Below are 13,093 nucleotides of genomic sequence, written 5' to 3'. Positions count from 1 at the left end.
GAGGCAGCACTGGGGCAGCACATGAGCCGCAGCGATCCCGGGCGGGATCCCCCGCTGCCCGCGGCACCCGCGCAGAACCTCCCTCGCCGGCCCGCAGAACTCCATTTCCCAGGAGGCACCGCGCGGCGGTGCGCTGCCATTGGCTGGGCGCGGGCCGGCTCAGCGCGGCGGTGCGCTGCCATTGGCCGGGCGCGGGCCGGCTCAGCGTGGCGGTGCGGCAGGTGCCGCCGGCGGGGGCGGAACATGGCGCTGGGTGCCGGGGTAGCGCGGCGGCTGCCGCACCTGCCGGCCGGGGGCTGCCGCCTCCCCCTGCTGCTGCTGCTGCTGCTGCTCCTCTGCGGACAGCTCGGGGGAGGACAGAAAAAGAAGGAGGTAGAGACGTTCGCTTCTTTCGCCATCGCGCCCGGCCGGGGCTGCCCTGTCGCGCTGCGTCCCTGTCCGGAGTCGCCGTGCCCTCGTCCGCCCGGCGCCCCTCGGCCGGCCTCCGCCGCGCCCTGTCCCTCCGAGCCCCGAGCGGGCCCGGTGAGGCGGGAGGCTCCGGGCGGCCCCTGCCCTGTCCTGTCCTGCCCTGCCCTGCCCTGCCCTGCCCTGCCCTGCCCTGCCCTGCCCTGCCCTGCCCTGTCCTGTCCTGCCCTGCCCTGCCCTGCCCGGGAGGTGACGGCGGCGGTGTCTCCAGGGCAGCGGGATCCCGGTGTGCTGTTACCTGCCCGGGCCCGGCCCTGGGCCTGGACATCGCCGCTTGTGGGCAGAGAGAGGGGCCCGGCCTGAGCCGGGCTGGGCAATGGGCCACGGGGGCCTGGGCAGGCAGACGGGGCGAGGAGACCTCGGGAGATCCAGGTTAAACGCTGTGTTTGTGGTGCCAGCTGAACGAAATGCCCAGAGTTAATAACTGGCCATAAAGCGATGTAGGTGTAGGTGATGGTCCTCTCTTCGATGTACGTGCAGGTGATGGTGTTCTCTTCAATGTACGTGTAGGTGATGGTGTTCTCTTCGAGGGATCCTCTTGGTGAGAGGGATGTGGAGAAAGGTGCAGTTTTAATTCAGGTTCATGTCAACAGTTTATCTTCACCAGCTTTTGTATTTTAATAGGGAAATGTGCAAAGATGTGTAGTGCACGTACTTGCCCTATCCAGATTTCAGTGCTACTAGAGGTGGGTACACTTCTCTGCCGAGGTTACCCGAGGTTCCAGGCCAGGCTTTTGAATAGAAAGTGCAAAAGACCCAGCCCCAGTAGTGAGTGTTTCTTTACAGTTTCATTGTAACTTCGTTTATGGGAGGAGTTAGCTTTTAATCAAACTGTGGAGTTTGGGAATTTTGGGAGGGGTTTTTTGGGCTTTGGTTTTGGAGTGGTCAGGTTGATTGGTTGGTTTTGGGTGGTTGTGGTTTTTTGTTTGTTGGGGTTTTTTTTGTTCGTTTGTTTGTTTGTTTGGTTTTTCTTTTTCTTTTTGTTTTGGTTGGTTGTTTGTTTTTGGTTTTGTGTTTTTTTTTTTTTTTGTTTGATTTTGGTTTTTTTGTGTTGTTTCTTGTGGAGTTTTTTTCATCTTTTTGTTTGTTTGTTTTTTTAAATATCTGTGTTATTATTTTAAATATCTGTATATATGTGTTACGTTTTGTGGAGGTGGAGGAGAAGGAAGGAACAGTTTTTTTGTAGCTAAATCTTTCTCTGAAGCAGCAGCTCAGACAAAGAGGACAGTCAAAATTTTTGGGTTTTGCTTGTTTTGTTTTTCTTTAGATAACTGTGTAGTTTCTTAAGGCTTATAGGCCAAAGATGTAAACCAACAGGGATGTCTTCCCACTGGTGCCCAGTGACAAGAGTGGAAGGAGTGGCTTAAATCTACTTAAATTTTCAGTGGGAGTTCAGAGATGATATTAGGAAAGAAATACTGACTGAGAGAGTGGTTGGGCACACAACAGGGTATCCAGGGAAGTGATCCAAGCCTGTAGGTGTTCAGGAGACTTATGGACAACGTTTTTGTGCAGATGGTTTGACTTTTAGATTGCCCTCTGTGGAGTTGGGAGTTGGATTCAATGTCCCTTCCAAATCATGATGATGTCCCTTCCAACTCACAATATTCTATGATTTTACAAGGCCAAAGTTAGTATGTAAAATTCTTATTTAAGTATCTAAATAATGGTCTGACTGTGGTCTTATCAAGATAAGTTATCTGGTAATTGAAATAAATCCCATGGGCATCATAGTGAAAAATGAACACCTTCACTCTAGGAGTTGTCTTTTCTACTCTTTCTGGAATGAGTAAGCAGTAAATGTGTTGCCCTTCTGCTGCTATAATTAGCTTCTTTTCAAAACTTTAACTTATTAGGTTTCCTTAATAAAATGTGTTTAATGTTTGACACTTGATTCTCCCTTGCTGTGATGTGCTGGCACTGCAACTTTTGTTGACACTTTCATGTGGAGCGCCAGCTGTGCTACCAAGATAGCTGAAATGATCTTTCTGTTAAGTGAAATCCTATCCCTAACAAGTAAATAATGGCAAATTAAAATGGATGTGTGCAACTACTTTTTAGAAAGTTTCCCAGTCCTACTGTGGAGGTGGTACGTAAAAGGGTGGAAATGCTTCTTTGTTTATCCACCTCTTTAGTATTACAGTTCAAGCAGGTATTTCTCCTCTGTAAAACTTGTTATTCAGTGTTTTCCTTTTTAAACTGATTTAAACTAACACATCCCAGTCTTCTGGATCTTTTTGCTTCAGTTTTCCATTCCTGTTTAATATTTTGATTTTGACACAACGGACTGCTCACACAGACAAACCCTTGGCTTTGTGTAGATACAGCATTGTCTATGACTGCATCTTTACAGAAACGAATGCAATGTTGTAAGTGCTTGCTTCACTTTAAATACAAGCTTAAAATAAAGTGTGCCTTGTGTTTTTCCAGGGTTTTATACATTGCATGTGTCTGTGTTGTATATGTTAGAGCTAAAGTCTGACTCTTCTTGCCCTATAACCTTCATGTTAAAAGCTGGAGTAGTTTACCCAATATATATAATGAGGAAAACATAATGTATGTGAAGAATGAAATTTGCACTTACAGTAAGTAGTTTGGAAATCCCATTTTAAAACTGTTCTGAGGAAAATTAGGTGAGTTGAAAGAGTGCAGAATCTTGTGCTGTGGGACATTCCTGTTCACACCACTGTCCAGAAGCACAGTGGTAACAGGTAAAGGTGATGGAAGTTCAATGTGTAAAATGAACTGAAGATTTTCTATACAAAGGCTGTAAGATTGATACACTTTTTATTGGAAGAATGGTTGAACACGAAGTGATTGTTTCAAAGTGAACACTGCAAGAGAAAAGCTAATGTGGTAGGGTTGAAATGTGTATCTTATACACCAACCACATCTCAGTTTCTTTTTTTCTCTGTGCTTTGTGCCTTTGTGTGTGATGTTGTCCCGAAAGAGAGCTAAAGGACTAGAGAGAAGAAACTGCTTTCCAAATCAAATTTAAAAAAAAAAAAACAAAACCAAAAAAACAACCTTGATTACTTGAAAAGTGCTTCAAAATTAGAATAATTTGAGATATTGGAGTTAAATCTTAAGGAAGGAAAGTATTCTTGGTGAAGACAATGATTTTATTTTTTCTTAATTTATCTTTTTAAGTGTTGACTACATAAAAAAGTATAGATGAAGTCTGAATGATTAGAGGTGTCTAAATCAGTTGTATGAGCCTGGAACAGATGGAGATGACTTTGCAGGAAGGAGAGTACAGAGTTAAGATATTCAATGTTTCTGAAGGACTTGATGCTAGCAGAGAAAATAACCAGGGAACCTGTTAATTATTGTTATAAATTTCTATGTTGATTGTAAAACACTGCATTAAAGAGGTATTTAGAAAATATGCATGTTCTTAAATTGCTAAAATACATTGTCCTATACAGTAAAATATTCTTAATGATAACTAAAGAAGCTGTCTTCTCTGGCAAGTGACTGAGAAGTGCTAAGGTTGGTTTAAAATTTGATTAAATCTGCCAGAACTTACAGAGCTATTTGAAAATAGATTTGAATTAGTAGATTATTAATCATCTGGTTTCATGGAAGCTATTTTTAGAATGACTTAGTGAACTTAAAAACACACAAACATTCCTATTGTGTTTCTTTCACCTTGCTGTACCTTTTCATCCATGACAACTTTCACAAACAAGGAGATAAATAGAAAACATTGGACTGTCAAATTTGAAAATGAGGTGAAGAACAACGTTGCAACTTTCCCCCATAGGTCACACTTAGAAGTTAACTAGATTTGAAAAACCTGCTTTTGTGATTTTAATTCTGGTGCTGAACAGTACCTTTATTTAAAGTGAAGTAAAAAAATGTTCTTGAGTGTGAAACAGGAACAAGACACTGGAGAAGGACTATTCTCTTGGAAAATGTATGCAAAATAAGAGAAAATAATAATTGACTCTTTCCACAGCATTTGAGATAATGTAACTGTATTGACATGCGTTTTCTGTTCCAAATCCTTTTTTATGTATCTTATACAATTTTGAGGTGGGCTAAACTATTAAAAAAATTAAAGGACTCAGAGTAATCAGGAATTACTCAGTAAAAGGAATCAGTTCACTCTGAACTAGATTGCTTGGCTTTCAATTATAGATTCTGTGACTGAAACACTTAGAGAACATTGGGTTTGCAATATTAAAAGCATTTCTCACAGAAGTTAATGTTTATTTTTGAGCTTTCAGGTGGGTCACTCAGAAGCTTGGTTGAATCTCTGTAATTGGAGTAACTGTTTTTCTGTAGGTAGTTTGTCATTACTGCTAAATCTGACACAGGGGAGGTGTCTGTTTAGATCAATAGCCAAGCCTTCTTCAGATGGAAGTATTTTGTTGAGCTTCAGTCTACTAAAAAAGATGCTTATGACATATAAAAATATTGCAGTAATTTTACTCTTCTGGCAGGGCAAGGCTCTGGTTCTTAGTTTGCCCTGATTATTTTTAATGGATTTCAAGATTTGTGTATCTATAATAGTTCTTTACCTTTGTCTCCCTGTCTCATTTCCCCAGCTGAGTGTAGAAATCATGGAAGTTGGGAGCAATTGTGGCAGATAGAGTTGGAAGAACAATCTAATTGATAATTTATCCCAAAACTCAGCCATACTTGTATTATTCCTGACAAATATGTATGTTTTGTGCCCACAGAAGTCTTTACTGGTGGTGACTCTACAACTTCTGGCTTTTTCTTTCCCCTTCTAAAGATCTGCCCTAAATTTTTGTGTGTTTAAGGCCTGCATTTTTGAGCCTGTTATTTCTTGTCCTCATCATGACCATAAAGAACGGATTATTGTTTGTTTAGTTGGATTTTTTTTAAATAAATAGAAGCAACTGTGTATTAAGGCTTCAGATATTAAATATGATAATTTTTCTGACAGAAGCTTTAGTCCTTTATGTACTTTTCTGTTTTATTTTAAATGAACTGTGATAAATTGACACTATCTATCCCCTTGTTTATGCCCCATGTATTTTTGCTTTCCTTTAGGTTTTCATAGTGAGCTTGTTGTGTTTATTCACAGTTATTGATTATCACCATGTTGCAGCCAGAATGGCATCTTCCACTTTAAAATGTCTTTCCCATCTAATTTCTGGTGGTGGTTCACCAGAAAGGTAACAATTCTCACTCATTCACAGCTAAAGCCAGCAAAACCTGCTGTCCTTGATCTTGCTTCAAAAATCAAAAGAATGCTACTTAGTTTCTTACTTTCTCTCTTGGTGCTGTTTTCAGTGATCTGTAACATTGGTTTCTTCTGATCAATGTTCTGCATATGTATTTAAGTGAAAGAAATATTAGGAAACATGGGAGACCGAGCAGAGAAAAGGAGAAGAGGAAGAAGGATTTATGATGAATGGGGAGTGTTTAGCATATATTCAATTTCACAGTCTAAGAAATAAATTCTTCCATTTTCAGGATCTCTGATACTATTTAAAAAGTACAGTGATTATTAAAACTTAAGTTTCTTCTCTTGGTCCACTGAAATTCTATTTAACATTAAACTTGAACATAAAGCCTTCTTCATCTTGCAATTGTGAAAAGTTTGGATTTGGTCTCCAGACTGTGGAGCACTGCACGTTTTTGCTTTTGACACAGGATGCATGACAGTGTTTGGCAGTTGTACCAGTTAAAAATTCCTCTTTAAAAACTTTATTAAATAAACTTGAGATGTGGCAAATGTTGAATCTGTGGAGGGAAACACAGGCCTGATGGTAGATTTGCCTTCAAGCCACTTCGAAGATGCATTTTAAGTGGAGATTTTATATGCATTTGTGTAACTGGACATTTAAACTGTTGTTACAGTAGAGACAGGTTTTTTCAAGCAATGCTTAAAGCTTTAAAATTTGTGTTCTTGGTTTGAAGTGAAATAGCAGATCTAAGCCATGCCTGAAAGTGTAAAATTCATTAAATGCAATTCTAAGTGTTTTTCTCTACTCTGTCCTAGAAAAGAATGGGGACAGTGTAGAGGGAAAAAAAAAAAAAAAGTCTGGAAGAATTCCTTTTTTTTGTGCCTTTTTTTTTTTTTTTTTTTACAACTCCATAAAACATATATATTCCTCTCTCCTTTATTTCTAATTAACCAGAGTTTTGCAAAAACTTGGCAGAATTGACTTGCAGTTCTAGCTTTAACCAATCTATGTAGAAAACTTCAGTGAGTGCATGCAGTAAGTGAAATAAAGGATGCTTGTAGCAGCCTGATAGCATTTTGTGATTGGATTATTGAAACTTTTGTGTCTCAGATGTCTGTTTGGCATCCTTGCTGTCATAGGACAGATCAGTGACATAATTGATCATTTCCTCTGTTCTGTTCTATAGCCATTTATACAGCACATCCTGTGAAACCACATGGAAAATACAGATTGTATCTGCTTGAGTTCTACAAGCTCTGGAAAAATCAGTCAGTAAAATTAGAATGGGTTCTTTGGATATTGGTTTAGGTCTTCAGATTTATTTTCTTAATTTTTAGAAGTGTTTTTAAGGTCACATTTTATTGGCTAAGGTAATGGTCAGAACTGAAGAAAGACCTTTACCTGGTATTTGGTTTAGGCCTTGTTCTCTTATTCTAGTAAATATGAGAGCAGTTAAAATTAGAAAAACCCCAATGTTTTCTGTTTATCTAATGCTATGAGATTTTATAAAAAAATATATGTATAATATCTTCTTTACTGTTTGTATATATAAAATGCAATAGCTTTTTTTTTTGGTTGTTACAACTTTCAATAATGAGAGATTGCCATTAACTAAATGAAAAGATACTTTATAGTGAACCTGAAAACTACATTTCAGACTGGGAAGCTCATATTTTTATATGTGATTATCACAAGTCTTCTATATTCTGAGGTAGATAAACAAATAGATGCATGCATTGAGTGGATTGCTTCTGTCAAAATTCAAAAAAAGGCCTGGCAATAGTTTGGTTATGGAAAATAGTCCAGTGACATGGAAAAGATGTGTCCTCTTGCCATTGCTGCCTTCTTCATGAAAACACTTTTCTTCCAGAGTGCTAAAGAAGTGGCAGGATTTCTCTGGACAGACTGTTCTCTCATCTAATAGGATTTGCTATTAGGATTTGACTTTCTTCTGATGATTGTATCTGATAAAGCCATTCTGGAATACCCCAAGTTCATTATCTCTTCTTGAGCAGTTGCAATCCTTAGCCTGACTATGCCATTCCATTAATTTTTCTCATTCTTTGCTGCTGAATCTAAAGCAACTAATTTTGGAATTTGAGATGAACTGGTCTGTTGGAGTCCAGGACATCCCCTTGGATGGCCTGGGACCCGAGGAAGGGAATTTGAGCCCTGGACAGGGGGGTGTGGAGCTGGTTCAGGGGGCTCAGAGACCTTGGCACAGAGCCCAGGAAAACACCAGATTTGATTTTAGTCCATGGGAGAGGAATTGCAAACCACTGGGATGTGAAAACAGCAGTTTAGCACAGCAGAAGATACAAATTCAGTAGTTTTAGGGTTTATAGAATAGAGGTAAATGGGGACAAGATGGTGGAATTTGGGTGGTACCTCATGTACTTCTCCTTCTTCCTCATCCTCCATCTTTTGGGGTGGTGATGGCACAAAGTAGTTGAGTGGATTGGAGCAAAGTAGAAATGACACCTTTAGTGTGGGCACTGGGCATTGGTACAAACAGTAAATAACCCACACGTAGTTATCTGTATAAATGTGAGGGAACATCCCATCGTGGGCAGTCACCTCGTGTCCCAGCTGCTGTCCAGACCTCGGCTGGGAGCAGAGAAAACTCTGAGATACCAAATAATAAACACCACGAGAAACCTGAAAACAGACCTTGAGGACTCTGCTTTTTTATACCGATGCGACTCGGGGCTTTTAGAGGGCCAAGGACTTTAAACCACCGAAATCTCAGGTGAGGAACTCCCCCAAGACTGGTCATTAAGCTTAACAGAGTTTGGCTGTGTTGCACAGAACATTTTGTATATCAAGTTCATAACATAAGTGGTAATTACAGTTATGCAATCCCTGAGGAATGACATTTTGAGCTCACAGAACTGCTCAAGGTTATAGGCTGTAGCATCTGCTGCTTGAATGATAGAAACCATTTTCTACTTTGCTTTTACTTTTGCTTTTTTATAGTTTCAAATCACGATTGCTGTCTTCTTTGCTATTACCAAATTAGCATGTTCACCTGCTTTTGATATCCAGTTGCCTTAAAAAGGCCAATTATGACAGTTTACTGAGTCTTGGATATTGTTATTTCTGTTTAGCTTCTTGAGATTTCATATGTCTTCATGTCTGAGTCATGTAAATATCTCTTCAATGTAGATTTTTGATCTTGTCAAGCAAAAGTTTGGGTAGTACTGTAAAATTCCCATTTATAGTTTAAGGTTCATTTCTAGGGTTTGGGGGGTTTTTAATATGATTTATACTAAGCATTTTTGTCAGCTTGATTGTTTTGTGAAGTCTTTTGATAATTAGCCTGTTTTTCATGAAAAATAATTGACAGTTGTTCAGGTAGTTAATTAGCTAATTTCCTTTATATTTTCCTATTTTGCATACATATACATTCAGGCTTTTTCACACAGTTTTCTTTCCCAGATCTTGTCAGTGGCTGGGGTGCGTTCTGAATCTAAACTTTAGATTTAGCCTTTAACTCAAAACTTTGTTGTCCTGCAAGAGTCCATTTAATAGAATGAATTGTTATATTGCAGTGGTTTTTCTGCACTATGCTGAGGAATATGGTTGTTTCAACAATAAAGGAGGAGAGGTATTTTTGGTTGGTACTGCTTAAACTTTCCTTGGTAGTTGTCGCTGCTTTGTCTTTCTTTGCTTCAGTGGTTCAAATTTTTATTTAAAATATTTTGTTCTTTTTACCTCTCTTACTCATCAGGTCCATAGGACCCTTTGCTATTTTTGGTAGTAAACTGTAGTGATTACATAATTACCAGATTCACTGGGGTATGGATACATTAAAAATATGAAACTTAAATGATTTTTATTTTTAATCCTATAAAGTATTTTAGTGTGATTCTTTGGCTTTCTATAAAAGATGTAGCTAGATATTCAGATGCTGCACGGGAGATTAATGTAGGGAGTGAGAAAGCTGAGCAGACAGAATTTTTTGAGATACAGTTCCTTTCTCTACTTTGTTTTTTCAAGGTTATCTAACAGGATAAAAAGGGTATTTGAATACAAGTAGAATATCTGTTTCTGTTTTGACTGACACAGGTAATGCCCTTGGAGCTGCAGGGCTGGGGCTACATACAGTGAAGGAATAAATAGATTAGCTGTATCTACATATGTGTAGGTGTCTTTCCAAAGACAGGAATTCAAGCTACAATTAGGTGAGGGAATTGTAGAGCAAGTTAATTAACAGGAGTAGAGCACGTCCTCATAGGTCACAGTACCAGCACTCTGTGTAGTCAGTGACCTTGAACTAGGGAATACAAAATGCAAAAGGATGTTTCTGAAATCTGGTAATTCTCCAGAATTTGAATGCTGAAGTCAAACCTGTAAAAGCTGTGCTGTTCAGAATATGTGCTGGTAAAGTATGGTGTAGACTTCAGCTACCAGAGTAGAAGGTGGTGGTGATGACTGTGTACTGATTCTTCTCTGAGGATTATGTACATGGTCCTTAAAAAAAAAAAAACAAAAAAAAACAACAGAAAAGCAAAATAATATAACTTACTTAGAGTAGTGTTTTTCTTTTGTCACATGGTGATACACTTTAGGTGATGTGGTTAAGGTGTCTATTACTCTGGTTTCTGTCCAGATCGTGTGAGGTGGTACAAGAATGCCTGTTGATGATTTATAGGGTAGGTTTCAGGGGTTTCTGATGTGTGAGACGTGAATACTTCCACATGGGTGAAGGTAATACTGAGTACACTTCCTCCTCGTTGAGTCAAACACTGAAATTTAGAAGAGTGCACAAACTCACCTAGCAATGAGTGTTTTTTGTTTTCAGATGAATCCTTTGTGATGCCTTTTACCAAGAGGTTTTCAGCTATCAGGTATTTTCAGATGATGTCTGGGGGAACTAATGCACTTGCCTCCTTCTTTATCTGACTCTTCAGTGGGGCTATAACTTGATCTCACGGCCAAGTCTGGCGTGTTTAAGTGTAGAGCCTTTTCAGAGGCCTAGAGATCATTGAGAATTTTTTCTCCTCCATCACTGCTACATCTGTTCAACTTAGAAGTGGGATGTGAAGTAGAATTACTGCATTGCAGATGATTGTGGTTGATGAACTTGGTTAGCTTCTGTCCTCAGACCTAGTCAGTGAGAAACTATCGGCGATTGATGGAGAGACAGGAAGACTGATTCATGATCAGAATTAGATTTTACTCAGGTTTTCCAAGTCTTATATACCATTTCAGTGAGGTTAATAATTTCTACTTTAATAATTAGCATAGAAGATCATACAAGCAACTCATGCATTATACAACATCTTTATCGTTGGGGGTTGATTGAATCTTTTCCCTTAAACAGGTTTTAATCCCATCTTCTCGTAAGCTCAAAGTTCTGTTTGTCCTTGCCACAGCACCCTAGTCATCAGACTAGTTATGCTAATGAAGTCTGTCTTACTCTCAGACTTGTGTATTCCCACAAGAAACAAGTTAGCCTCATGTGCAAACCTCCTGTCTGGTGTAACATCACACATTCTTGTGACTTAAATGGAAATCCCATCACTCATTTCCTGAACATTGTTTCCTATTTTTCCTGTGTTTTGGAAAATAAAGGGAACTTGCTGAAATTAACTTCCATGATAAAGGTGTTTTTTTTTTTTTTTTTTTTTTTTTTTTTTTTATCATAAGGCTGAAAGATAAAAAGAATATGTATGGGAAAATAAAAACTATGAAGGCAAGTTCAATGATCAAATGTACCCAGAAGTAAGTGTCCTTAAATCATTCTGAAATCTGTTGGAGGGTAGACACTTCTAGTGTAAGGTTATCTGAATTCTGTGTTATTTTTGCCTCACACTTGGAAAAAAATTTAGTCATGGTTTGTACTCTTGATAGCTGATGGCTCAGCTCTAAAACATTTCAGTGGAAACTTCTTCCATTTTTCTGTTCTATGCCTGATTTCTCTTAAAGCTTCCAACTGAAATCTAAAGCGAATGGCAGGAGTTTCATAGGAATTTCAAGAATGCCAGTCCCAGGAAGTTCAGTCCAAAATTGAAGTTGTAGGACTGTTCTGCCTCTTACTTGTCCACAGCTGGTGGATTCAGTTAGTGACAATGTGACACGCTCATCTCATTGAGTAGATGAGACAGGAATTGTTATGAAAAGGATAGGAATGGTGCATTAATGCTGAAGTTATTGCATAAATATTTTCATTCTGTTGTGACATGCTTTTTCTTCTAAGGTAGGTATGAAGGGAAGCTCTTGTCTAAATTTTTTTCAAATCTCTGTTTATTTTTAGCAGTGCACTAACTTCTTTAGTGGGCAATTTGTTTAGAAGAAAAGATAAAGTTATTGATATCTGCTAGACAGACTCCAGGTATTACAGTTGATTTTTATTTCCTTTATGCTTTTTTTAGTTTGGAGTGATACTGAAATCAGCCTGAGAATAATCTTTCTAGCACAATTTAAAGTATTAGAAAGCAGGCATTCTTTATTGTAGTGCTGCACATATTTGGAATATTTTTCCTCTTATTGAGTGTGTATCATGAAATATTACAATGAGGCATTTATTCCATCCTGACAATACGTAGTCACACCAACATACTTCTAAGCTAATGCATAAACATCACTCTTCCTAGAATGAATTTACATGTCTCTTCCCCTTACTGGAAGTCTTTTTATGGTCTTAGAGGATCATCTAAAGGTGATTGTATTCCCTGAGAGCCCCAAAATTGTAGGTGACCTTGCCTTGAACTTCTCTTAGGCCATAGGCTATTTTGTCTTGTTACATAACTGCCACAGCACCACTTAGATTCCTCATCATCTGTTTATCCACTGGTTCCAGCAACAATTATAATCTACTATCTACTTTTACATTCTTATACCTAATTTCCTAGTTATTCTTTAAGCTCTATTTTGCAACTTCAAGGAATCTGAAAATTTCTCCCTGTAGTCTGTCAGGGGCATTGCTAATAATTTTCCACTTCAAATGCATTGTAAGCTTTTTCTCTTTATATTTTTTTTTGTTTGCTGTAAGCTGAATAAATCAGTCAGTGGAGATGTGAGGATGTGTGCCTGTATATGCACACACATATGTGTACACACATTGCTTTGCCCTGGTATAGATGAAATGGCATTTGCCTTGGTGTTGACATCTGTGGGGTTTTGTCCTGTAACTCTAGGTGCTGTAAATGGTCAAAGTGCTTTAGCCAGACTTCATGGAGAACAGGGCTTTCAGAGTAAAACTTTAAACTAAAATGCCCTCATGTAACTGCATGTTGGTTGATGATGCTGCCAACATAATGCAATTTCTTTAAAAGTAATAATTACCTGAAGTTCTGCTTTAGTGCATAAAGGACAGTCCTCATCTGATTTGGCATCTTGACACAGAAACTAAGCTTCCTTAAGTCATTGTGTGCTATAAACTTGTAACATACACAATAGGAGTTAAATTTTCAATTACATGTGACAGCTCAGCCTTTTCTGAAGTAGAGTTATGGTTA

The 13,093-nt window shown here is 38.8% G+C and overlaps 1 protein-coding gene across 2 annotated transcripts in view; it reads left to right on the top strand.

The window, feature by feature from the left end:
• Window positions 1–230: 230 nt before the first annotated feature.
• Window positions 231–13,093, top strand: part of TUSC3 (tumor suppressor candidate 3) — a 109,817-nt gene continuing 96,954 nt past the window's right edge. For both annotated transcript variants that reach the window (XM_066316774.1, XM_066316775.1), the window contains exon 1: window positions 231–372. In XM_066316774.1, the coding sequence (XP_066172871.1) occupies window positions 244–372 (129 nt within the window). In that variant the 5' untranslated portion in view covers window positions 231–243. The remainder of the gene's footprint in view (window positions 373–13,093) is intronic.

The sequence above is a fragment of the Sylvia atricapilla genome, chromosome 4 (genome assembly GCF_009819655.1).
Source record: "Sylvia atricapilla isolate bSylAtr1 chromosome 4, bSylAtr1.pri, whole genome shotgun sequence".
Taxonomy (NCBI): domain Eukaryota; kingdom Metazoa; phylum Chordata; class Aves; order Passeriformes; family Sylviidae; genus Sylvia; species Sylvia atricapilla.
This window is presented reverse-complemented; position numbering and strand designations above follow the sequence as displayed.